The 24,484-nt window shown below is 44.6% G+C and overlaps 1 protein-coding gene and 6 non-coding genes across 7 annotated transcripts; all 7 read right to left on the minus strand.

Moving 5' to 3' along the window:
* Nucleotides 1-2,602: 2,602 nt before the first annotated feature.
* On the minus strand, nt 2,603-12,216 carry LOC127009691 (uncharacterized). The gene is made up of 5 exons (XM_050883015.1): nt 11,968-12,216; nt 9,697-9,831; nt 7,533-7,667; nt 4,961-5,095; nt 2,603-2,878 (listed from the first exon to the last, which is right to left on the minus strand). The coding sequence occupies exons 1-5, from the start codon at nt 12,000-12,002 to the stop codon at nt 2,740-2,742; spliced, it is 579 nt and encodes a 192-aa protein (XP_050738972.1). The 5' UTR covers nt 12,003-12,216; the 3' UTR covers nt 2,603-2,739.
* Trnav-uac (transfer RNA valine (anticodon UAC)) lies at nt 3,076-3,148 on the minus strand. The gene has a single exon. It is a non-coding gene; the product is annotated as a tRNA-Val (tRNA).
* On the minus strand, nt 5,281-5,353 carry Trnav-uac (transfer RNA valine (anticodon UAC)). The gene has a single exon. It is a non-coding gene; the product is annotated as a tRNA-Val (tRNA).
* Nucleotides 7,869-7,941, minus strand: Trnav-uac (transfer RNA valine (anticodon UAC)). The gene has a single exon. It is a non-coding gene; the product is annotated as a tRNA-Val (tRNA).
* On the minus strand, nt 10,027-10,099 carry Trnav-uac (transfer RNA valine (anticodon UAC)). Its single transcript has one exon. It is a non-coding gene; the product is annotated as a tRNA-Val (tRNA).
* Nucleotides 12,217-12,307: 91 nt separating the features above from the next.
* On the minus strand, nt 12,308-12,380 carry Trnav-uac (transfer RNA valine (anticodon UAC)). The gene has a single exon. It is a non-coding gene; the product is annotated as a tRNA-Val (tRNA).
* Nucleotides 12,381-18,564: 6,184 nt separating this feature from the next.
* On the minus strand, nt 18,565-18,637 carry Trnav-uac (transfer RNA valine (anticodon UAC)). The gene has a single exon. It is a non-coding gene; the product is annotated as a tRNA-Val (tRNA).
* Nucleotides 18,638-24,484: the final 5,847 nt, after the last annotated feature.

Here is a 24,484-nt window from a genome sequence, read left to right on the forward strand (position 1 = left end):
AGTTTGACCAGGCAGGAGGCACTCCATCAGGTCCATAAGCCTTCTGAGAGTTGAGGCCGGAGATGGCATAGAATACATCGTTCTTAAGAATCTTAATAACAGGCATAAAGGAGTCAGAGGGGGGATGAGTAGGAGGAATATGCCCAGAATCGTCCAGAGTGGAGTTTTTACAGAAAGTTTGAGAGAAGAGTTCAGCCTTAGAGATAGATGAGACGGCGGTGCTGCCGTCAGAGTTAAGGAGAGAAGGGAAAGATAAAGAAGTGAAATTAGAGATGTTTTTGGCTAGGTGCCAGAAGTCCCGGGAAGAATTAGAAAAAGGAAGGTTTTGACATTTTCTATTAATGAAAAAGGTTTTGGTAAGTCGAACAACAGATTTGGCACGATTCCGGGCAGAAATATAAGGATCATGGTTGGCAGGAGAGCGAAGGCTCTGGTACCTTTTGTGAGCTGCCTCTCTATCTTTGATAGCACGAGAACAAGCGTGATTAAACAAAAGCTTTTTAGCATGGGGAGTAGAGAAAGTACGTGGAATGTATGCCTCCATTCCAGAGACAATTAGGGAGAAATGAAAAAGGTCATCCAGCTATATATACACCTATATATATATATATATATATATATATATAGATATATATATATATATATATATATATATATATATATATATATATATATATATATATATATATATATATATATATATGTATGTATGTATGTATGTATGTATGTATGTATGTAGGTAGGTATATATATATATATATATATATATATATATATATATATATATATATATATATATATATATATATATATATATATATATATGTATGTATATGTATGTATGTGTGTATGTATGTATGTATGTATGTATATATATATATATATATATATATATATATATATATATATATATATATATATATATATATATATATATATATATATATGTATATATATATATATATATATATATATATATATATATATATATATATATATATATATATATATATATATATATTGAAACTCACGTGAGGATGATTCAAATAGTGTTACTCCTTCATGTGTGTGTGTGTGTGTGTGTGTGTGTGTGTGTGTGTGTGTGTGTGTGTGTGTGTGTGTGTGTGTGTGTGTGTGTGCAAAACTGCAGTGTTTGGCAGATGGAATCACGCCCCCCCTTGTATCCAGCTTTCTTTCCCCCCAAGGGGGCGCACCCTTTAGTTTGGGAACCACTGCTCTAGATTGTTTGATTCTGTTTACTCAAGGTCTAAGGGCAAGCCACTTTGTTTGGACCACTGGGCGTCCATCTCTCTCTCTCTCTCTCTCTCTCTCTCTCTCTCTCTCTCTCTCTCTCTCTTCACCGATCCTTCTCTCACCTCTTCTATCATTCTGTCTCTCATGTACCTCCGTTTTTGTTCCTTGTCCCTCACGCACCCACCCCTATCTATCCTTCCTTTCTTCCTTCCTTTAAGTCCATCCAACTATCCATCCGCCCACCCACACACCCACACACCTTCCCTCTCTACCTTCTCCGGTGCTCCCTGTGTCTCCCTTGCATTCCTACACGCCAGGGAGCCACAGGGAGGTAAACTTATCCCTCCCTCCAGCCGTCTTAGAACACGAAGTCTTGTTGACATACGCTGCTACCCTCCCCCTCGCCTCCATCCCCCACTCCCTCCCTCCCCCCATCTCTCACCCTGCAGAGTCGCTCATGTCAACAGCTACCGCAACCACCACCATGTTTAATATAACCGGTAGCTATGGTTGTGGTAGGGTGGTGGTGGTGTAGCTGTAATGGTGATGCTGAAGCTGATGTTTTCTTCTTTTAACTGGTATATGATGGGAAGGATTTGGTATTTGTGGTAGTGGAGGTGATGGTGGAGGTGGGTTTGGTGATGAAGTGGTAGTGATGAAAGGTGTATTTGTTGGAGCAATGGTGGTACCTATGATGGTGGTGGTGGTGGTGATGATGGTAGTGGTGGTGATGAAGTGGTGATACTGAAGGGTATAGCTGTTGGTGGAGTAGTAATGGGGGTCCAAATATTGATGATGACGATGATGGCTGTTAAATGGTGGACGTGAGGATGGTGGTGGCGGTGGTGGTGGTGATGAGGGCATACGTACTCGTGGCAAATGTATGATGGTTAATTTTACTGAGTTATTTTATGATGGTCGTGATGTACCAAATCAATTTTAGGGTGTATGTGAATTGCGTAGATGATGGACTGGTATTAGTGTGGGGGTGGAGGGGTGAGGATTATAGACTGATGTGGGGGGGAAGGAAAATGGGTGAGCTAAGAGGGACCATGGTGGTATTTGTGGGTGTTGTGCTGTGTGTTGCTGGGTTGGTGCTGGAGAAGGTGGTGGTGTAGGTGGTGGTGAGGATGAAGATGGTAGTTGCTGGTGGTGGGTACAGTGCTGATGATGCGTTGCTGGTTTGTTGAGGAGGATAAACAGATTAGCAACAAAAAGAAACATATAGTCAGAGCTGGCAGAGAAGCAGTTGAAGCGGTGAAATCAGACCTTTGCTGGAGCAGGAGGAGTAAGGAGACAGAACGTTCGTGAACGGGGGGAATGGCCTTTGTCCTGCAGTAAACTTGAGTAGAGGCTGATATGGATGGTGAGGAGAAGGGAAATAGTGACTGTGGGTGCTGTTAATGGGAAAGTGTAGGTATGGATGGTGATGGTGGTGGTAGAAAGGCGTTGGTGGGTGTGTTGGTGTTGTGATGGGAGAGGGACTTACCGGGAGGTGAAGGTGGGGCAAGCTGGCACGACCATGTTTACAGGGCTCGGGTGCGGGTCACACGTGTTGGTGGTGGAAGCTCCCAGTGTGACACCTTTGTTTATTACTGCTTGACTTACTGCTGGAGCGCTGGCCCTGGACGGTAAACACTTAGATAAAGGAGCAGAAAATTGTCACACTCATTCATGCACGGACATCGAGTATACCAAGATATACTAAATAGGCTACATTTGTTTGTGAATAGCGATATACCAGTGAGAGAGAGAGAGAGAGAGAGAGAGAGAGAGAGAGAGTAGCCACACCATCAAGAAAAAAATTCATCCTCCTTTTAAAGTTCCCGCCAGGGCTCGAACCTGGGACCTTCTGCGTGTAAAGCAGACGTGATAACCACTACACTACGAGAACTTGATATGATGTTATCGGGGCATAGAATTAGTGCAACATTAAGACGAAGAGATACTGGACACATTGAAAATGAAAGACCATACGAGAGAGAGAGAGAGAGAGAGAGAGAGAGAGAGAGAGAGAGAGAGAGAGAGAGAGAGAGAGAGATTTACATAGATAGAAAATCAGACCACACAGACCCCATGGTCCAGACTTGGTGGTCTGTCCTTAAACCTAAGTGATTTTACATTAATCAGAAGACTCCAAAACGTTGCATTTCTACTCTAGTTGATATTAAGTTGAAGGAAGTGACGGTCGAGCCTATTTTTGAAGGAGTCAATCGTGTTACACTGGACCACTGATGGTGGAAGCTTATTCCATTCTCGCACTACAACGTTGGTGAAGAAAAATTTGGTGCAGTCTGAATTTACTTGTCTACATCTGAGTTTTACGCCATTGTTCCTCGTGCGCAAACTGTCATCGATCATAAACAATGTTGATCTGTCTACATTCGTGAAACCATTAAGTATTTTAAAACATTCGATCAGTTTTCCTCGGAGGCGACGTTTCTCAAGAGAGAACATGTTAAGGGTAGAAAGCCTTTCTTCGTAGGATTTGTTGCGCAAGGAAGGGATCATTTTCGTTGCCCGACGCTGAACACCTTCTAATTTAGCAATATCCTTTGCATGGTGGGGAGACCAAAACTGTACCGCATATTCCAAGTGGGGTCTGACTAAACTGTTGTAGAGCGGGAGTATTACATCTTTATTCTTGAATACAAAGTTTCTTTTAATGAAGCCCAACATTCTGTTCGCTTTATTTGCTGCATCGATGCATTGCTGTGAGAATTTGAGGTTTGACGCGATTTTGACCCCCAAGTCCTTGGCGCATTGAGAGAGAGAGAGAGAGAGAGAGAGAGAGAGAGAGAGAGAGAGAGAGAGAGAGAGAGAGAGAGTGTGTGTGTGTGTGTGTGTGTGTGTGTGTGTGTGTGTGTGTGTGTGTGTGTGTGTGTGTGTGTGTGTGTGTGTACAGTGCAGTGCTCGTACATATCATCATCGTTATCATCAACCATTACTGTTATAGTTCACTAAAGGTTCGGATTTAACGTTGAGGAACAAGTCAAGAGTATTGAAAAAAAAAATAATAAAGATGAACACAGTGGATTCTCAGAGGGGGACAGAGTGAGGAACACCCTATTGATACTTAGGCACTGCATAAAAAAGACATGTGGATTATGGACACTTAATACTTACTTGGTGGACTCTACAAAATGCATATTACGACAGCAAACGAGAAAAGGTTATGGAAACATTAATTGATTAGAAAATGCTCCCAATGATATTGAAGAAAGCTGCAAATCTTTATTATGATGAGACCAATATAAAGCTAGATGTTTTTTTTACAGCAAAGGAGACAGCACAAGGGTACAAAAAAAGGAAACAATAATAAAAAAAGCCCGCTACTTGCTGCTCCTGTAAAGGAATCCGAAGAGGTGGCCGAAAGAGGGGTGGTAGGTAAGGTGCTGATGATGCGTTGCTGGTTTGTTGAGGAGGATAAACAGATTTGCAACGAAAAGGAACATAGTCAGAGCTGGCAGAGAAGCAGTTGAAGACCTTTGCTGGAGCACGAGGAGTAAGGAGACAGAACGGTCGTGAACGGTGGGAATGGCCTTTGTCCTGCAGTAAACTTGAGTAGAGGCTGATATGGATGGTGAGGAGAAGGGAAATAGTGACTGTGGGTGCTGTTAATGGGAAAGTGTAGGTATGGATGGTGATGGTGGTGGCAGAAAGGCGTTGGTGGGTGTGTTGGTGTTGTGATGGGAGAGGGACTTACCGGGAGGTGAAGGTGGGGCAAGCTGGCACGACCATGTTTACAGGGCTCGGGTGCGGGTCACACGTGTTGGTGGTGGAAGCTCCCAGTGTGACACCTTTGTTTATTACTGCTTGACTTACTGCTGGAGCGCTGGCCCTGGACGGTAAACACTTAGATAAAGGAGCAGAAAATTGTCACACTCATTCATGCACGGACATCGAGTATACCAAGATATACTAAATAGGCTACATTTGTTTGTGAATACCGATATACCAGTGAGAGAGAGAGAGAGAGAGAGAGAGTAGCCACACCATCAAGAAAAAAATTCATCCTCCTTTTAAAGTTCCCGCCAGGGCTCGAACCTGGGACCTTCTGCGTGTAAAGCAGACGTGATAACCACTACACTACGAGAACTTGATATGATGATCTCGGGGCATAGAATTAGTGCAACATTAAGACGAAGAGATACTGGACACATTGAAAATGAAAGACCATACGAGAGAGAGAGAGAGAGAGAGAGAGAGAGAGAGAGAGAGAGAGAGAGAGAGAGATTTACATAGATAGAAAATCAGACCACACAGACCCCATGGTCCAGACTTGGTGGTCTGTCCTTAAACCTAAGTGATTTTACATTAATCAGAAGACTCCAAAACGTTGCATTTCTACTCTAGTTGATATTAAGTTGAAGGAAGTGACGGTCGAGCCTATTTTTGAAGAAGTCAATCGTGTTACACTGGACCACTGATGGTGGAAGCTTATTCCATTCTCGCACTACAACGTTGGTGAAGAAAAATTTGGTGCAGTCTGAATTTACTTGTCTACATCTGAGTTTTACGCCATTGTTCCTCGTGCGCAAACTGTCATCGATCATAAACAATGTTGATCTGTCTACATTCGTGAAACCATTAAGTATTTAAAAACATTCGATCAGTTTTCCTCGGAGGCGACGTTTCTCAAGAGAGAACATGTTAAGGGTAGAAAGCCTTTCTTCGTAGGATTTGTTGCGCAAGGAAGGGATCATTTTCGTTGCCCGACGCTGAACACCTTCTAATTTAGCAATATCCTTTGCATGGTGGGGAGACCAAGACTGTACCGCATATTCCAAGTGGGGTCTGACTAAACTGTTGTAGAGCGGGAGTATTACATCTTTATTCTTGAATACAAAGTTTCTTTTAATGAAGCCCAACATTCTGTTCGCTTTATTTGCTGCATCGATGCATTGCTGTGAGAATTTGAGGTTTGACGCGATTTTGACCCCCAAGTCCTTGACGCATTGAGAGAGAGAGAGAGAGAGAGAGAGAGAGAGAGAGAGAGAGAGAGAGGCAGCACGAACTTGGTCCACCCCTGGTTTCCGCGCAGCTTGAAGTCACTACGAGAACAACCGCCCACACATCACTTCACACAAGTGACGCCATAGCTTAGCTTAGCTCTCTACACACAAACAATCCAAACACACAAACCCCCAGCACGCCGGGGGTATACAAATAAGGTGCCCGATAAACAATAACTACACCAGAACAACTAACGAACCTACACCATACAACTGTACACTCTTACTGTCTTTCCTATTCCCCACCTGTACCTCACCACTAACCCACTTCCTCTTCGTACTATACCCTTGATTAAAAAAAAAAAAAAAAGAGAGAGAGAGAGAGAGAGAGAGAGAGAGAGAGAGAGAGAGAGAGAGAGAGAGAGAGAGAGAGAGAGAGAGAGAGAGAGAGAGAGTGGCTGTATGTGTGTGTGTGTGTGTGTGTGTGTGTGTGTGTGTGTGTATACAGTGCAGTGCTCGTACATATCATCATCGTTATCATCAACCATTACTGTTATAGTTCACTAAAGGTTCGGATTTAACGTTGAGGAACAAGTCAAGAGTATTGAAAAAAAAAATAATAAAGATGAACACAGTGGATTCTCAGAGGGGGACAGAGTGAGGAACACCCTATTGATACTTAGGCACTGCATAAAAAAGGCATGTGGATTATGGACACTTAATACTTACTTGGTGGACTCTACAAAATGCATATTACGACAGCAAACGAGAAAAGGTTATGGAAACATTAATTGATTAGAAAATGCTCCCAATGATAATGAAGAAAGCTGCAAATCTTTATTATGATGAGACCAATATAAAGCTAGATGGTTTTTTTACAGCAAAGGAGACAGCACAAGGGTACAAAAAAAGGAAACAATAATAAAAAAAGCCCGCTACTTGCTGCTCCAGTAAAGGAATCCGAAGAGGTGGCCGAAAGAGGGGTGGTAGGTAAGGTGCTGATGATGCGCTGCTGGTTTGTTGAGGAGGATAAACAGATTTGCAACGAAAAGGAACATAGTCAGAGCTGGCAGAGAAGCAGTTGAAGAGGTGAAATCAGACCTTTGCTGGAGCAGGAGGAGTAAGGAGACAGAGAACGGTCGTGAACGGGGGGAATGGCATTTGTCCTGCAGTCAACTTGAGTAGAGGCTGATATGGATGGTGAGGAGAAGGGAAATAGTGACTGTGGGTGCTGTTAATGGGAAAGTGTAGGTATGGATGGTGATGGTGGTGGTAGAAAGGCGTTGGTGGGTGTGTTGGTGTTGTGATGGGAGAGGGACTTACCGGGAGGTGAAGGTGGGGCAAGCTGGCACGACCATGTTTACAGGGCTCGGGTGCGGGTCACACGTGTTGGTGGTGGAAGCTCCCAGTGTGACACCTTTGTTTATTACTGCTTGACTTACTGCTGGAGCGCTGGCCCTGGACGGTAAACACTTAGATAAAGGAGCAGAAAATTGTCACACTCATTCATGCACGGACATCGAGTATACCAAGATATACTAAATAGGCTACATTTGTTTGTGAATAGCGATATACCAGTGAGAGAGAGAGAGAGAGAGAGAGAGAGAGAGAGAGAGAGAGTAGCCACACCATCAAGAAAAAAATTCATCCTCCTTTTAAAGTTCCCGCCAGGGCTCGAACCTGGGACCTTCTGCGTGTAAAGCAGACGTGATAACCACTACACTACGAGAACTTGATATGATGTTATCGGGGCATAGAATTAGTGCAACATTAAGACGAAGAGATACTGGACACATTGAAAATGAAAGACCATACGAGAGAGAGAGAGAGAGAGAGAGAGAGAGAGATTTACATAGATAGAAAATCAGACCACACAGACCCCATGGTCCAGACTTGGTGGTCTGTCCTTAAACCTAAGTGATTTTACATTAATCAGAAGACTCCAAAACGTTGCATTTCTACTCTAGTTGATAATTTTATTAAGTTGAAGGAAGTGACGGTCGAGCCTATTTTTGAAGAAGTCAATCGTGTTACACTGGACCACTGATGGTGGAAGCTTATTCCATTCTCGCACTACAACGTTGGTGAAGAAAAATTTGGTGCAGTCTGAATTTACTTGTCTACATCTGAGTTTTACGCCATTGTTCCTCGTGCGCAAACTGTCATCGATCATAAACAATGTTGATCTGTCTACATTCGTGAAACCATTAAGTATTTTAAAACATTCGATCAGTTTTCCTCGGAGGCGACGTTTCTCAAGAGAGAACATGTTAAGGGTAGAAAGCCTTTCTTCGTAGGATTTGTTGCGCAAGGAAGGGATCATTTTCGTTGCCCGACGCTGAACACCTTCTAATTTAGCAATATCCTTTGCATGGTGGGGAGACCAAAACTGTACCGCATATTCCAAGTGGGGTCTGACTAAACTGTTGTAGAGCGCGAGTATTACATCTTTATTCTTGAATACAAAGTTTCTTTTAATGAAGCCCAACATTCTGTTCGCTTTATTTGCTGCATTGATGCATTGCTGTGAGAATTTGAGGTTTGACGCGATTTTGACCCCCAAGTCCTTGACGCATTGAGAGAGAGAGAGAGAGAGAGAGAGAGAGTGGCTGTATGTGTGTGTGTGTGTGTGTGTGTGTGTGTGTGTGTGTGTGTGTGTGTGTGTGTGTACAGTGCAGTGCTCGTACATATCATCATCGTTATCATCAACCATTACTGTTATAGTTCACTAAAGGTTCGGATTTAACGTTGAGGAACAAGTCAAGAGTATTGAAAAAAAAAATAATAAAGATGAACACAGTGGATTCTCAGAGGGGGACAGAGTGAGGAACACCCTATTGATACTTAGGCACTGCATAAAAAAGGCATGTGGATTATGGACACTTAATACTTACTTGGTGGACTCTACAAAATGCATATTACGACAGCAAACGAGAAAAGGTTATGGAAACATTAATTGATTAGAAAATGCTCCCAATGATATTGAAGAAAGCTGCAAATCTTTATTATGATGAGACCAATATAAAGCTAGATGTTTTTTTACAGCAAAGGAGACAGCACAAGGGTACAAAAAAAGGAAACAATAATAAAAAAAGCCCGCTACTTGCTGCTCCTGTAAAGGAATCCGAAGAGGTGGCCGAAAGAGGGGTGGTAGGTAAGGTGCTGATGATGCGTTGCTGGTTTGTTGAGGAGGATAAACAGATTTGCAACGAAAAGGAACATAGTCAGAGCTGGCAGAGAAGCAGTTGAAGAGGTGAAATCAGACCTTTGCTGGAGCAGGAGGAGTAAGGAGACAGAGAACGGTCGTGAACGGGGGGAATGGCCTTTGTCCTGCAGTAAACTTGAGTAGAGGCTGATATGGATGGTGAGGAGAAGGGAAATAGTGACTGTGGGTGCTGTTAATGGGAAAGTGTAGGTATGGATGGTGATGGTGGTGGTAGAAAGGCGTTGGTGGGTGTGTTGGTGTTGTGATGGGAGAGGGACTTACCGGGAGGTGAAGGTGGGGCAAGCTGGCACGACCATGTTTACAGGGCTCGGGTGCGGGTCACACGTGTTGGTGGTGGAAGCTCCCAGTGTGACACCTTTGTTTATTACTGCTTGACTTACTGCTGGAGCGCTGGCCCTGGACGGTAAACACTTAGATAAAGGAGCAGAAAATTGTCACACTCATTCATGCACGGACATCGAGTATACCAAGATATACTAAATAGGCTACATTTGTTTGTGAATAGCGATATACCAGTGAGAGAGAGAGAGAGAGAGAGAGAGAGAGAGAGAGTAGCCACACCATCAAGAAAAAAAATCATCCTCCTTTTAAAGTTCCCGCCAGGGCTCGAACCTGGGACCTTCTGCGTGTAAAGCAGACGTGATAACCACTACACTACGAGAACTTGGTATCATGTTATCGGGGCATAGAATTAGTGCAACATTAAGACGAAGAGATACTGGACACATTGAAAATGAAAGACCATACGAGAGAGAGAGAGAGAGAGAGAGAGAGAGAGAGAGAGAGAGAGAGAGAGAGAGAGAGAGAGAGAGAGAGAGAGAGAGAGAGAGAGAGAGAGATTTACATAGATAGAAAATCAGACCACACAGACCCCATGGTCCAGACTTGGTGGTCTGTCCTTAAACCTAAGTGATTTTACATTAATCAGAAGACTCCAAAACGTTGCATTTCTACTCTAGTTGATATTAAGTTGAAGGAAGTGACGGTCGAGCCGATTTTTGAAGGAGTCAGTCGTGTTACACTGGACCACTGATGGTGGAAGCTTATTCCATTCTCGCACTACAACGTTGGTGAAGAAAAATTTGGTGCAGTCTGAATTTACTTGTCTACATCTGAGTTTTACGCCATTGTTCCTCGTGCGCAAACTGTCATCGATCATAAACAATGTTGATCTGTCTATATTCGTGAAACCATTAAGTATTTTAAAACATTCGATCAGTTTTCCTCGGGAGCGACGTTTCTCAAGAGAGAACATGTTAAGGGTAGAAAGCCTTCCTTCGTAGGATTTGTTGCGCAAGGAAGGGATCATTTTCGTTGCCAGACGCTGAACACCTTCTAATTTAGCAATATCCTTTGCATGGTGGGGAGACCAAAACTGTACCGCATATTCCAAGTGGGGTCTGACTAAACTGTTGTAGAGCGGGAGTATTACATCTTTATTCTTGAATACAAAGTTTCTTTTAATGAAGCCCAACATTCTGTTTGCTTTATTTGCTGCATCGATGCATTGCTGTGAGAATTTGAGGTTTGACGCGATTTTGACCCCCAAGTCCTTGACGCATTGAGAGAGAGAGAGAGAGAGAGAGAGAGAGAGAGAGAGAGAGAGAGAGAGAGAGAGAGAGAGAGAGAGAGAGAGAGAGAGAGAGAGAGAGAGTGGCTGTCTGTGTGTGTGTGTGTGTGTGTGTGTGTGTGTGTGTGTGTGTGTGTGTGTGTACAGTGCAGTGCTCGTACATATCATCATCGTTATCATCAACCATTACTGTTATAGTTCACTAAAGGTTCGGATTTAACGTTGAGGAACAAGTCACGAGTATTGAAAAAAAAAAAATAAAGATGAACACAGTGGATTCTCAGAGGGGGACAGAGTGAGGAACACCCTATTGATACTTAGGCACTGCATAAAAAAGACATGTGGATTATGGACACTTAATACTTACTTGGTGGACTCTACAAAATGCATATTACGACAGCAAACGAGAAAAGGTTATGGAAACATTAATTAATTAGAAAATGCTCCCAATGATATTGAAGAAAGCTGCAAATCTTTATTATGATGAGACCAATATAAAGCTAGATGGTTTTTTTACAGCAAAGGAGACAGCACAAGGGTACAAAAAAAGGAAACAATAATAAAAAAAAGCCCGCTACTTGCTGCTCCTGTAAAGGAATCCGAAGAGGTGGCCGAAAGAGGGGTGGTAGGTAAGGTGCTGATGATGCGTTGCTGGTTTGTTGAGGAGGATAAACAGATTTGCAACGAAAAGGAACATAGTCAGAGCTGGCAGAGAAGCAGTTGAAGAGGTGAAATCAGACCTTTGCTGGAGCAGGAGGAGTAAGGAGACAGAGAACGGTCGTGAACGGTGGGAATGGCCTTTGTCCTGCAGTAAACTTGAGTAGAGGCTGATATGGATGGTGAGGAGAAGGGAAATAGTGACTGTGGGTGCTGTTAATGGGAAAGTGTAGGTATGGATGGTGATGGTGGTGGTAGAAAGGCGTTGGTGGGTGTGTTGGTGTTGTGATGGGAGAGGGACTTACCGGGAGGTGAAGGTGGGGCAAGCTGGCACGACCATGTTTACAGGGCTCGGGTGCGGGTCACACGTGTTGGTGGTGGAAGCTCCCAGTGTGACACCTTTGTTTATTACTGCTTGACTTACTGCTGGAGCGCTGGCCCTGGACGGTAAACACTTAGATAAAGGAGCAGAAAATTGTCACACTCATTCATGCACGGACATCGAGTATACCAAGATATACTAAATAGGCTACATTTGTTTGTGAATAGCGATATACCAGTGAGAGAGAGAGAGAGAGAGAGAGAGAGAGAGAGAGAGAGAGAGAGTAGCCACACCATCAAGAAAAAAATTCATCCTCCTTTTAAAGTTCCCGCCAGGGCTCGAACCTGGGACCTTCTGCGTGTAAAGCAGACGTGATAACCACTACACAACGAGAACTTGATATGAGGTTATCGGGGCATAGAATTAATGCAACATTAAGACGAAGAGATACTGGACACATTGAAAATGAAAGACCATACGAGAGAGAGAGAGAGAGAGAGAGAGAGAGAGAGAGAGAGAGAGAGAGAGAGAGAGAGAGAGAGAGAGAGAGAGAGAGAGAGAGAGAGAGAGAGAGAGAGAGAGAGAGAGAGAGAGAGAGAGAGAGAGAGAGAGAGAGAGAGAGATTTACATACATAGAAAATCAGACCACACAGACCCCATGGTCCAGACTTGGTGGTCTGTCCTTAAACCTAAGTGATTTTACATTAATCAGAAGACTCCAAAACGTTGCATTTCTACTCTAGTTGATATTAAGTTGAAGGAAGTGACGGTCGAGCTTATTTTTGAAGGAGTCAATCGTGTTACACTGGACCACTGATGATGGGAGCTTATTCCATTCTCGCACTACAACGTTGGTGAAGAAAAATTTGGTGCAGTCTGAATTTACTTGTCTACATCTGAGTTTTGCGCCATTGTTCCTCGTGCGCAAACTGTCATCGATCATAAACAATGTTGATCTGTCTACATTCGTGAAACCATTAAGTATTTTAAAACATTCGATCAGTTTTCCTCGGAGGCGACGTTTCTCAAGAGAGAACATGTTAAGGGTAGAAAGCCTTTCTTCGTAGGATTTGTTGCGCAAGGAAGGGATCATTTTCGTTGCCCGACGCTGAACACCTTCTAATTTAGCAATATCCTTTGCATGGTGGGGAGACCAAAACTGTACCGCATATTCCCAGTGGGGTCTGACTAAACTGTTGTAGAGCGGGAGTATTACATCTTTATTCTTAAATAAAAAGTTTCTTTTAATGAAGCCCAACATTCTGTTCGCTTTATTTGCTGCATCGATGCATTGCTGTGAGAATTTGAGGTTTGACGCGATTTTGACCCCCAAGTCCTTGACGCATTGAACGCTTTTGAGTTTAACGCCGCGCATTTCGTAATCAAACTTCTTATTCTTCGTTCCAACTTGAAGGACCTGGCACTTGTCTACGTTAAAGGGCATCTCCCATCTATCCGACCAAGCTGAAATTTTGTGCAAATCCTCTTGGAGGCTTTGCCTGTCTTCGTCAGTGAGAACCGAGTTACCAATCTTTGTGTCGTCTGCAAATTTACTAATGCGGTTATTGAGTCCACGTCGTTAATGTAAATAATGAAGAGCACTGGGCCAAGAACCGAGCCCTGAGGGACGCCACTAGTGACCGGCGCCCACTCTGAGTTAAATCCGTCAATCACTACTCTTTGTTGTCTGTTGCTCAACCAATTCGCGATCCATTGGTTTACCTGACCGTCAATACCTATTTGCTTTAATTTGTAAAGTAATTTATGATGCGGGACTTTATCATACGCTTTCTGGAAATCAAGATAGACTACGTCCAGTGATTTGGTTACGTCATAAACAGTGAAGAGGTCGTTATAAAAGGTTAATAGATTTGATAGGCAGGATCTTTTGTTTCGGAAGCCATGTTGTGAGTCCCCAATTAATGAGTGGCTTTCAAGGTAACTCACAATTTTGTCTCTAATTATGCCCTCAATTAGCTTACCTACAACCGAAGTTAGACTAATGGGCCTGTAATTACCTGGTACTTTTTTGTCTCCTTTCTTAAAAATCGGTGTCACGTTAGCCTTTTTCCAATCGGAAGGGACAATGCCTTGTCGCAAGGACATATTGAATACGGTTGTGAGGGAGGAGAGTATTTCGCTCTTTGTTTCTTTCAGCAGAGTTGGATATACTTTATCAGGTCCAGGACTTTTATTTGTTTTAAGTGATTTGAGGGCTTTAAGGACTTCATCGGGTTTTATTTCAAAGTTAGACAATGCATGCTCGGGATTTACATTAGTACTGGTGTTGGTGGTGGTGGTGGGAGGACTGTTATTATTAAACACCGAGGAAAAGTAATTATTTAATAGGTTTGCAACGTGTTGGCTGTCAGTCACTAGTGCACCGTCGCTGTTTGTTAAAGGACCAATTCCACTTCTGATCGCTTCCTGTTGTTTATGTAACTGAAGAAGGATTTCGGATTATTTTTACAGTTGGCTGCAATATTTTCTTCATATCTACGCTTTGCCTGACTCACTAATCTTTTTACTCGTCGCCTTGCATCATTGTAAAGTCTAATGTTTTCGGGCGTGCTTTGGTCTTTCTTTAACCTGTAAGACAATTTTCTCCTTGACTGAGTGTTTAATTTCGCTATTAAACCAAGGGGACTTTATTAGTGTTAATTCGCTTCTCGCACAAGGGTACAAATGTGTCCTGCTGAGTGAGTAAGTGATTTTTAAAGTTTAGCCAGGCGTCCTCTGCATTGCCGTCATCTGATAGTTGCATATCTATTAGTTTTCGTCGGATTTCTACGAAGTTGGCTCTTTTGAAATTGGGCACCTTAACTTTATTTTCAGTCACCGATGTTTGAGCTCTAATGTCAACGCGCACTAGTTTATGATCGCAGGAACCGAGGTGTTCTCCTACCGTGACATTACTGACTAGGTTATCTTGGGTCGCTATAACAAGGTCAAGTATGTTATTTTGTCGAGTTGGTTCAGAAACCATTTGGCTTAGATAATTTTCCTCTAGAAATTCGATCATTCTATGGGACTCACCTTCTGTACCCGACAGTGTCGCCCAGTCGATATGGGGGAGGTTAAAGTCTCCTAGTATCAGTGAGTCGCTGTTATTAAGTGACTGCCTTAAGACGCTGTACATTTCAAGATCGCCATCAAGTGATTGCCCCGGAGGCCTGTAAGTGACAGATATATTTAAATTGACTTTTGCAATGTTTACTCGCACGCACAAATGTTCAACGTTACTGTTTCTTGGTGTTTTGTCAGTAGGTTGCAAGTAGCTTTTGACAAAAAGGGCGACACCACCCCCTCTACGGTTTACACGATCATTGTTGAAGAATCTGTAGCCATCTATGTTGTATTCGGAACTTAAATCAATATTAGTGGTGTCGATAAATGTTTCGGTTATAGCAATTACGTCAAAGTTTTCTGTCAGAGCAAGACATCGCAGTTCATCAAATTTGTTTCTTAGGCTACGCGCATTGAAACTAAGGACTCTTAGGTTATCTTGAAGCTTGGTAATAGAGGTACTGGAGGGTTCAATGTTACGAGTCTGTTGCGGTGTATGGTGTCTATTTACACGGGCGGGATGGAAGGACGTGGCTGAGAGTCGTTTTTTGTTGTTCGGGCGTTACGTACGGCGTTGTTGAGGAGCCTTCCAAATCTGGCTGCCCCGATGGGGGACAGGTGTATGCCGTCCCTTTGGAAAAGTCTACTCTGGCCGTAGAAATCGTTCCAGGCGTTAAAGAATTCGACGTCAAGCTCTCCGCAGAGAGTCTGCAGGCGGTTGTTGAGGCTGAAGGCCTTACTGTAGAAGTCGCCCTCATCCCATGTCCGTGGTAGAATTCCTGAAATCAAAATATTAGGGTATTTAGACTTATACTGCTGGATGAGCCTACGGTACTTGTCCAGCAGTTCCTCAGACCGGGTCGTGGTGACGTCGTTTGTACCTGTGTGGAGAACAAAGAGTGAGTCATTAGAGGCCACAGCGGAGACCTCGTCCAGTGCAGCTGTGATGTCGTCAACACCAGCTCCAGGATAACAGTAGTTACGCCTACGACGGGGGACTCTGCCACAGAATTCAACCACCTGATGGCGAATCATAGAGTCACCGACCAAGAAAGTGCTCTGTTCCTCGTCCTCCTCCTCCAGTATGGCAAATCTGTTGTAGCAATGAGTAGGATAAATGGCTCTAGGGGCGGGTCTGGCTCCTCCTCTCACGGGGGTGAAGCATTCAGCGTCAGCTCTACCGGTTCCCTGTGACGTGCCTTCTTCGTAAGGTGGCTGGGCATCGAGTGCAGGTGAGGAGGGTGATGAGGCGTCACTTGCAGGAGGGGCGACGATGTTGGCCTGGATAAACTCCTGCAAGGTATCAACATTACTTAAGAGAGAGAGAGAGAGAGAGAGAGAGAGAGAGAGAGAGAGAGAGAGAGAGAGAGAGAGAGAGAGAGAGAGAGAGAGAGAGAGAGAGAGAGAGAGAGAGAGAGAGAGAGAGAGAGAGAGAGAGAGAGAGAGAGAGAGAGAGAGAGAGAGAGAGAGAGAGAGAGAGAGAGAGATTTACATAGATAGAAAATCAGACCACACAGACCCCATGGTCCAGACTTGGTGGTCTGTTCTTAAACCTAAGTGATTTTACATTAATCAGAAGACTCCAAAACGTTGCATTTCTACTCTAGTTGATATTAAGTTGAAGGAAGTGACGGTCGAGCCTATTTTTGAAGGAGTCAATCGTGTTACACTGGACTACTGATGGTGGAAGCTTATTCCATTCTCGCACTACAACGATGGTGAAGAAAAATTTGGTGCAGTCTGAATTTACTTGTCTACATCTGAGTTTTACGCCATTGTTCCTCGTGCGCAAACTGTCATCGATCATAAACAATGTTGATCTGTCTACATTCGTGAAACCATTAAGTATTTTAAAACATTCGATCAGTTTTCCTCGGAGGCGACGTTTCTCAAGAGAGAACATGTTAAGGGTAGAAAGCCTTTCTTCGTAGGATTTGTTGCGCAAGGAAGGGATCATTTTCGTTGCCCGACGCTGAACACCTTCTAATTTAGCAATATCCTTTGCATGGTGGGGAGACCAAAACTGTACCGCATATTCCAAGTGGGGTCTGACTAAACTGTTGTAGAGCGGGAGTATTACATCTTTATTCTTGAATACAAAGTTTCTTTTAATGAAGCCCAACATTCTGTTCGCTTTATTTGCTGCATCGATGCATTGCTGTGAGAATTTGAGGTTTGACGCGATTTTGACCCCCAAGTCCTTGACGCATTGAGAGAGAGAGAGAGAGAGAGAGAGAGAGAGAGAGAGAGAGAGAGAGAGAGAGAGAGAGAGAGAGAGAGAGAGAGAGAGAGAGAGAGAGAGAGAGAGAGTGGCTGTATGTGTGTGTGTGTGTGTGTGTGTGTGTGTGTGTGTACAGTGCAGTGCTCGTACATATCATCATCGTTACCATCAACCATTACTGTTATAGTTCACTAAAGGTTCGAATTTAACGTTGAGGAACAAGTCAAGAGTATTGAAAAAAAAAATAATAAAGATGAACACAGTGGATTCTCAGAGGGGGACAGAGTGAGGAACACCCTATTGATACTTAGGCACTGCATAAAAAAGGCATGTGGATTATGGACACTTAATACTTACTTGGTGGACTCTACAAAATGCATATTACGACAGCAAACGAGAAAAGGTTATGGAAACATTAATTGATTAGAAAATGCTCCCAATGATATTGAAGAAAGCTGCAAATCTTTATTATGATGAGACCAATATAAAGCTAGATGTTTTTTTACAGCAAAGGAGACAGCACAAGGGTACAAAAAAAGGAAACAATAATAAAAAAAAAGCCCGCTACTTGCTGCTCCTGTAAAGGAATCCGAAGAGGTGGCCGAAAGAGGGGTGGTAGGTAAGGTGCTGATGATGCGTTGCTGGTTTGTTGAGGAGGATAAACAGATTTGCAACGAAAAGGAACATAGTCAGAGCTGGCAGAGAAGCAGTTGAAGAGGTGAAATCAGACCTTTGCTGGAGCAGGAGGAGTAAGGAGACAGAGAACGGTCGTGAACGGTGGGAATGGCCTTTGTCCTGCAGTAAACTTGAGTAGAGGCTGATATGGATGGTGAGGAGAAGGGAAATAGTGACTGTGGGTGCTGTTAATGGGAAAGTGTAGGTATGGATGGTGATGGTGGTGGTAGAAAGGCGTTGGTGGGTGTGTTGGTGTTGTGATGGGAGAGGGACTTACCGGGAGGTGAAGGTGGGGCAAGCTGGCACGACCATGTTTACAGGGCTCGGGTGCGGGTCACACGTGTTGGTGGTGGAAGCTCCCAGTGTGACACCTTTGTTTATTACTGCTTGACTTACTGCTGGAGCGCTGGCCCTGGACGGTAAACACTTAGATAAAGGAGCAGAAAATTGTCACACTCATTCATGCACGGACATCGAGTATACCAAGATATACTAAATAGGCTACATTTGTTTGTGAATAGCGATATACCAGTGAGAGAGAGAGAGAGAGAGAGAGAGAGAGAGAGAGAGAGAGAGAGTAGCCACACCATCAAGAAAAAAAATTCATCCTCCTTTTAAAGTTCCCGCCAGGGCTCGAACCTGGGACCTTCTGCGTGTAAAGCAGACGTGATAACCACTACACTACGAGAACTTGATATCATGTTATCGGGGCATAGAATTAGTGCAACAAAGAGATACTGGACACGTTGAAAATGAAAGACCATACGAGAGAGAGAGAGAGAGAGAGAGAGAGAGAGAGAGAGAGAGAGAGAGAGAGAGAGAGAGAGAGAGAGAGAGAGAGAGAGTGGCTGTATGTGTGTGTGTGTGTGTGTGTGTGTGTGTGTGTGTACAGTGCAGCTCGAGACAAAACACGTGCTTGTACAAATCATCATCGTTATCATCAACCATTACTATTATACTTCACTAAAGGTTCGGATTTAACGTTGAGGAACAAGTCAAGAGTATTGAAAAAAATAATAACGATGAACACATTGGAGGAACACCCATTTGATACTTAGGCACTGCATAAAAAAAGGCATGTGGATTATGGACACTTAATACTTACTTGGTGGACTCTACAAAATGCATATTACAACAGCAAACGAGAAAAGGTTATGGAAACATTAATTGATTAGAAAATGCTCCCAATGATATTGAAGAAAGCTGCAAATCTTTATTATGATGAGACCAATATAAAGCTAGATGAGGGAAAGGCAATAAAAGTGAACGCAACAAGTGGAATACGACAAGGAGGCGCAGGATAAACGGCGCTATTAAAATCATATCATATAAAACAATACGAGTGAGAATTGTACATAATGGATGCCAGGATGGAACGCTCGAGATGAATTCACTGTGTTATGCTGATGAAGGGATGATACTACTAGACAGTACAGAGGGAACAGAGAGAAGACTAGAGGAACCAACAGCAGCAAGCTCACACATGTGGTCAAAAACTAAATGTTGATAGAGTTTTCAGAACGGACAGAACTTCAAAACAACAGAAGAGCGTGTGATACCCATGGACACGATCAAGGAAACTGACGAATCACGGACTTGTCATCATTGCTTGGGTGGTGATTTCGGTCGCTCCTTGGTTCATTCTTGTTTTAACGTGCATTTTTAGTGGTTGTTCTGGTGGTGGTTGTGGTGGTGGTACATAAGGTAGGTCTAGTGGTGGTTCTGGTGGAAGAGGTGGAGGATGTGGTAGTGGTGATGTTGGTGGTAATGGTGATACTAGTGATGATTCTGGTGGAGGTGATGATGCTAGTAGAGTAGGTGGTGGTGGTGAAGGCGTTAGTAGTGGTGATGGTGGTGGTAATGGTGACACTAGTGGTGGTTGTGGTGGAGGTGATGATGCTAGTGGAGGTGGTGATGGTGGTGGTGGTAGTGGTAATGGTGATGGTGGTGGTGGTTGTGGTGGAGGTGATGATGCTAGTGGAGGTGGTGGTGGTAATGGTGATATAGTGGAGGAGGTGGAGATGGTGATGGTGGTGGTGGTGGTGGTAATGGTGATACGGGTGGAGGTGGGAGGAGTTGGTGGTCGATGAGAGACCCACAGCATCTTCCCCCTCAGGACCCCAAGTTACGGCTCCCACGAGTGAGATTCGCCCTCCCGCCCTCTCCTCCAGTTTCCCTCGCGTCCAGGTTACTCTCTCTCTCTCTCTCTCTCTCTCTCTCTCTCTCTCCTCCGTTCCTCCACGCTTATCTTGGACACCCACTCGTATACACCCAGAGAGAGAGAGAGAGAGAGGGGGGGATAGTGGGAGGACTGGAGGAGGGGAGAAAATAAGCAAAAAGGGAAGGGAAGAAATGTTATGTAGTGTGTGTGGGAGGAAGGAAGGGAGTGAGGAAGGGAAGGGAGGAAGGAAAACAAAGAGAGAGGGAGGAAAGAAGGGAGAAAGGGAGAGAGAAAATAAGCGATAGGGAAGAGGTGTTAGGAAGTGTTTGAGAGGGAGAGAGGAAGGAGGTAGTGAGGGAGGGAAGGAAAGGAGGGAGAGAAAGGAGAGAAGAAAACGAGAAGAGGGTAGGACGGACAAAAGGAGAGAGAAAAATAAGCAAAAAATATATAGGGAGGAGGAGTGAGGTAGTGTGGGGGAGGGAGGGAGGAAGGGAAGGAAAGGGAGGGAGGAAAACGAGAAGTAGAGAGAGAAGGAGGGAAGGAGGAAGGGAAGGAAAGGGAGGGAGGAAAACGAGGAGGGAGGGAGGAAGGGAAACATGGAAACATGGAAATGCAGGCAACAGAAAGCCTATTGGCTCATTACGTGGTCGCCCGCTTGGGTGATTTAATCTGCTCGACCGCCACTTGGGGCTTGGTGAGCAGATGAAAGCACCTCGATATTGAGGAGCAGATGGAAGCCCCTCGTTATTCAGTTTACTCCTGACGCAGCGAAATGACGGTCGATTCTATATTTGAAGGAGTTGATGGTATTCGCATTTACTACTTCTGAGGGAAGATTGTTCCAGTGGCGGATGACTCGGTTTGAAAAGAAACTCCTTCCAATGTCTGTGTTACATCGACTCGACTGAATGGGTAAACCGTTATTTCTAGTTCTTGAGTTGGTTTGCAGTTCAAAGAATTTGGAGTAATCGACGTTATTGAACTTTTTTAGATACTTGAAGACTTGAATCATATCCCCTCGTAGGCGTCTTTTCTCCAATGTAAAGAGATTGAGTCGCTTGAGTCGTTCCTCGTACGGTTGAGCCCTGAAGGTTGGAATCATCTTTGTGGCGCGTCGTTGAATCCTTTCCAGTAAAGCAATGTCCTTTCTGTAATTGGGAGACCAGAACTGCACTGCATACTCGAGGTGCGGTCTTACCATGGAATTATACAAGGATAGCATCACGTCTGGTGTTTTACACTCGAAGTTCCTCGCTATGAACCCGAGCATAATGTTGGCCTTGTTGTATGCTTTTTTACAGTGATTCGCGTGTTTCAGGTCACTGCTGATAGTGACTCCAAGATCCTTTTCCTCCTGCATCGCTTGCAGAGGTCTCCCATTCATGGAAAGGGAGGGAGGAAAACGAGAAGTAGGGAGAGAAGGAGGGACGGAGGAAGGGAAGGAAACGGAGGGAGGAAAACGAGAAGAAGGGAGGGAGGAAGGGAAGGAAAGGGAGGAAGGAAAACGAGAAGTAGAGAGAGAAGGAGGGAGGGAGGAAGGGAAGGAAAGGGAGGGAGGAAAACGAGAAATAGAGAGAGGAGGAGGGAAGGAGAAAAGGAGAGAAAATAAGCAAAAAATATAGGAAAGAGGTGTTATGAAGTGTGTGTGAGAGGGAGGAAGGAAGGAATGGAAGGAAGGAAGGATGGAGGGAGGGAAAATGAGGAAGAAAAACGAGATGACGAGAGAGAAGGAGGAAGGGAGAAAAGGAGAGAAAATAAGCAAAAAATGTAGGGAAGAGGTGTTATGAAGTGCGTGTGGGAGGGAGGGAGAGAGAAAGGGAGGGAGGGAGGGAGGAAGAAAGGGAGGGAGGGAGGAAGGAAAACGGGAAGTAGAGAGAGAGGGAAGAAAGGAGAGAAGGAAGGCAAGCTCGCAATCCCTCCTCGGCACAACATCCAGAGAGAGAGAGAGAGAGAGAGAGAGAGAGAGAGAGAGAGAGAGGAGGGAGGAAGGAGTTATTTTACCTACTCAAATATGGCGCTCTCTCCATTTTCCGCTGCCTAGTTTACTTTTATATGTATTTAAAGCTCTATTCCACCCTCTCCGCCTTGTCCTTTCCCCATCCCCTTTCTGGCAGTATCGTGGCCCCGCGTAATAGGATCAAGGGTCGCATTAGCGCTGTGCCGGGCCGCGATAGACGCCCGGATCCCTAAGTTATTGACACAAGGCTCCTTGATCCCCCTCCTGATCCTGATAGTTCCCGCCTCGAGATGCCCCATTAGGCTCCGACGGTTCTTTGTTATTCCTGCTTATGAGAGAGAGAGAGAGAGAGAGAGAGAGAGAGAGAGAGAGAGAGAGAGAGAGAGAAAGGGGGAGAAAACAAACAAAACACCTTTATCACCTGTAATTAAAGATCTAAATACAGGACCTGGAGGTGCAGTGTTTGTGCCTCCTCGCAGGGTTTCGAACGCCTTAATTAAAGGTAAATATTGACCCTGTACGAGGCGGAGGGCCGTGTGCCGCTGCCCCTGTTGACTGCTGCGCGCGTGTTTACCCTTACGTAAAAAACTCCAACACCGATGAATTGGTCTTGAGAGTCCCTGTGACCACAGATAACATTGTGCTGCTTACCGGCCCGTGCACAGGCCTGCCAACATTTCTGGCTTCCATTCTGCCTCGTTAGGGAGTCAAAGCCATGGACTATTGATGAGGTATGTGCCCTTACGTCTCCCAAATTATGATCTGCTGCAAATATAATCTTGACCTACCGTCCAACCAAATTGTCGAGTCCGCTTAGGCTGAGGCTCCCGCGGGTCCATTTCTCCCCTCTGCTTTTCCACACAGTCCCAACACCTATTTTTTTCCTATCATATGTTACCTTTACCTTACATATGAGAGGAAGAGACAAGTGTTGGGACTGTGTGGCAGAGCAGAGTAAAGAAATGGACCCACGGGAGCCTCCGCCCAAACGGACTCGACAATTTGGTTGGTTGTAAGGAGAATGTATGTACGTATATTAAAGGGCCGCGTGCCCCCAACTCTGGTTGCTTAGCGCTTCTGTTGTTGCCGAGTATTTGATGCATCAGTGCCGCCTCTTTCACCGTATACAGTGTGAAGCATTGCACACTCAAGAACACACTATGGCGCAATGGTCGTCGGAAACATTTGTCCCTTCAGCTCACGAAAGCCAAATCATGCTACACACGTGACGATGATCCATGGCACCCCACAACACTGGCTGGTATTATAAGACACTTTCGCTTCTCACATCAACTATTTCTAAAGGTCAAAGAGGGGATTAATCGGGGTCTAATGAGTGTTTCTTTAGGTTCACGGTACAGAAGAAGGGTTAAACTACCACCAGGGTCATAAAACTACTCCTGGAAATGCCCAAAACGTATACGAAAGCCTTGACAAATGTGTGTACTTGGGGGAGGAAATGTTTAGTAGTACGGCCGACAGTATTGTTCCGGATGACCCACGGTCGCTGAGGTGAGCAAGATAAGGTGAAAGATCCACTTAGAGGGACAACTGAGGTTTCACACGCATGTTGATGGGCTGACGTCGTTTTATCAGTCGCGTATCGAGACGGTATATGTTTTCAGCTTAGTATGTGAAATTATTAGCAAAAAACAATTTATAATTAATATGATGAAGCCTTTGATGTTTTCCGCGCGTGTGTGGGGACGATGGGAGGGTAGGGAGAGGTCAGTTTGTCTCCTCACACGACAAAACGCATTGGGGTGTCACTTCAGAAATGTTCAATAATTATTTTGCTTCGAGCGAGATAAGGAGTAAGGGTGGGTAATGGGGGATGAGGATTAGGATGGTGCTTACGGGCTGGGGGATAAGGGGAGTAAGAGGAGGTGGGGTTGGGGACTGCGGGATGTTGGGGAATAGGACTGGTTAGGGTTGAGAGGGTCGGCATGACGGGTTGGAAGGTTGAGAAAGTATGGAGTTGTGGGTGAGGGGTAGGGGTGGAAGGAGCTTGGGGTGATGGTAGGAGTGTGAAGGGGTTGGGATAGGGAAAGGGGAATAAGGGAGGTGAGGTTGAAGGGCACTGGGAGTAAAGGTAGAGGGGGAGAGGGAAGGGAATGGGGGTGAAAGTTAGGGGGTTGATGAGGGTAGTATGAGAGGTTTGGGGTAGAGGGAGAGGGTAAAGAATGGGGAAGGGGAGAGTGAAGTTGGTTGGGGCTGAAGTGGGGGGGGTTGAATGCTTTAGGGGATGGGAGAGGGATGTGCAGGGTAGGGGGTAAGGGTGATATGAATGTGGGGTGGTGGGTGAAGTTTGCGAGGGTGGGAGTTACATGTGGTTAGCGAGTGGGGGATAAGGGAGGTGGAGACTGATAGGTTTGTGGGTGGGGTGGTTTTTTTTTTTTTTTTTTACAGCAAAGGAGACA

Source organism: Eriocheir sinensis, chromosome 41 (genome assembly GCF_024679095.1).
Source record: "Eriocheir sinensis breed Jianghai 21 chromosome 41, ASM2467909v1, whole genome shotgun sequence".
Lineage (NCBI taxonomy): Eukaryota > Metazoa > Arthropoda > Malacostraca > Decapoda > Varunidae > Eriocheir > Eriocheir sinensis.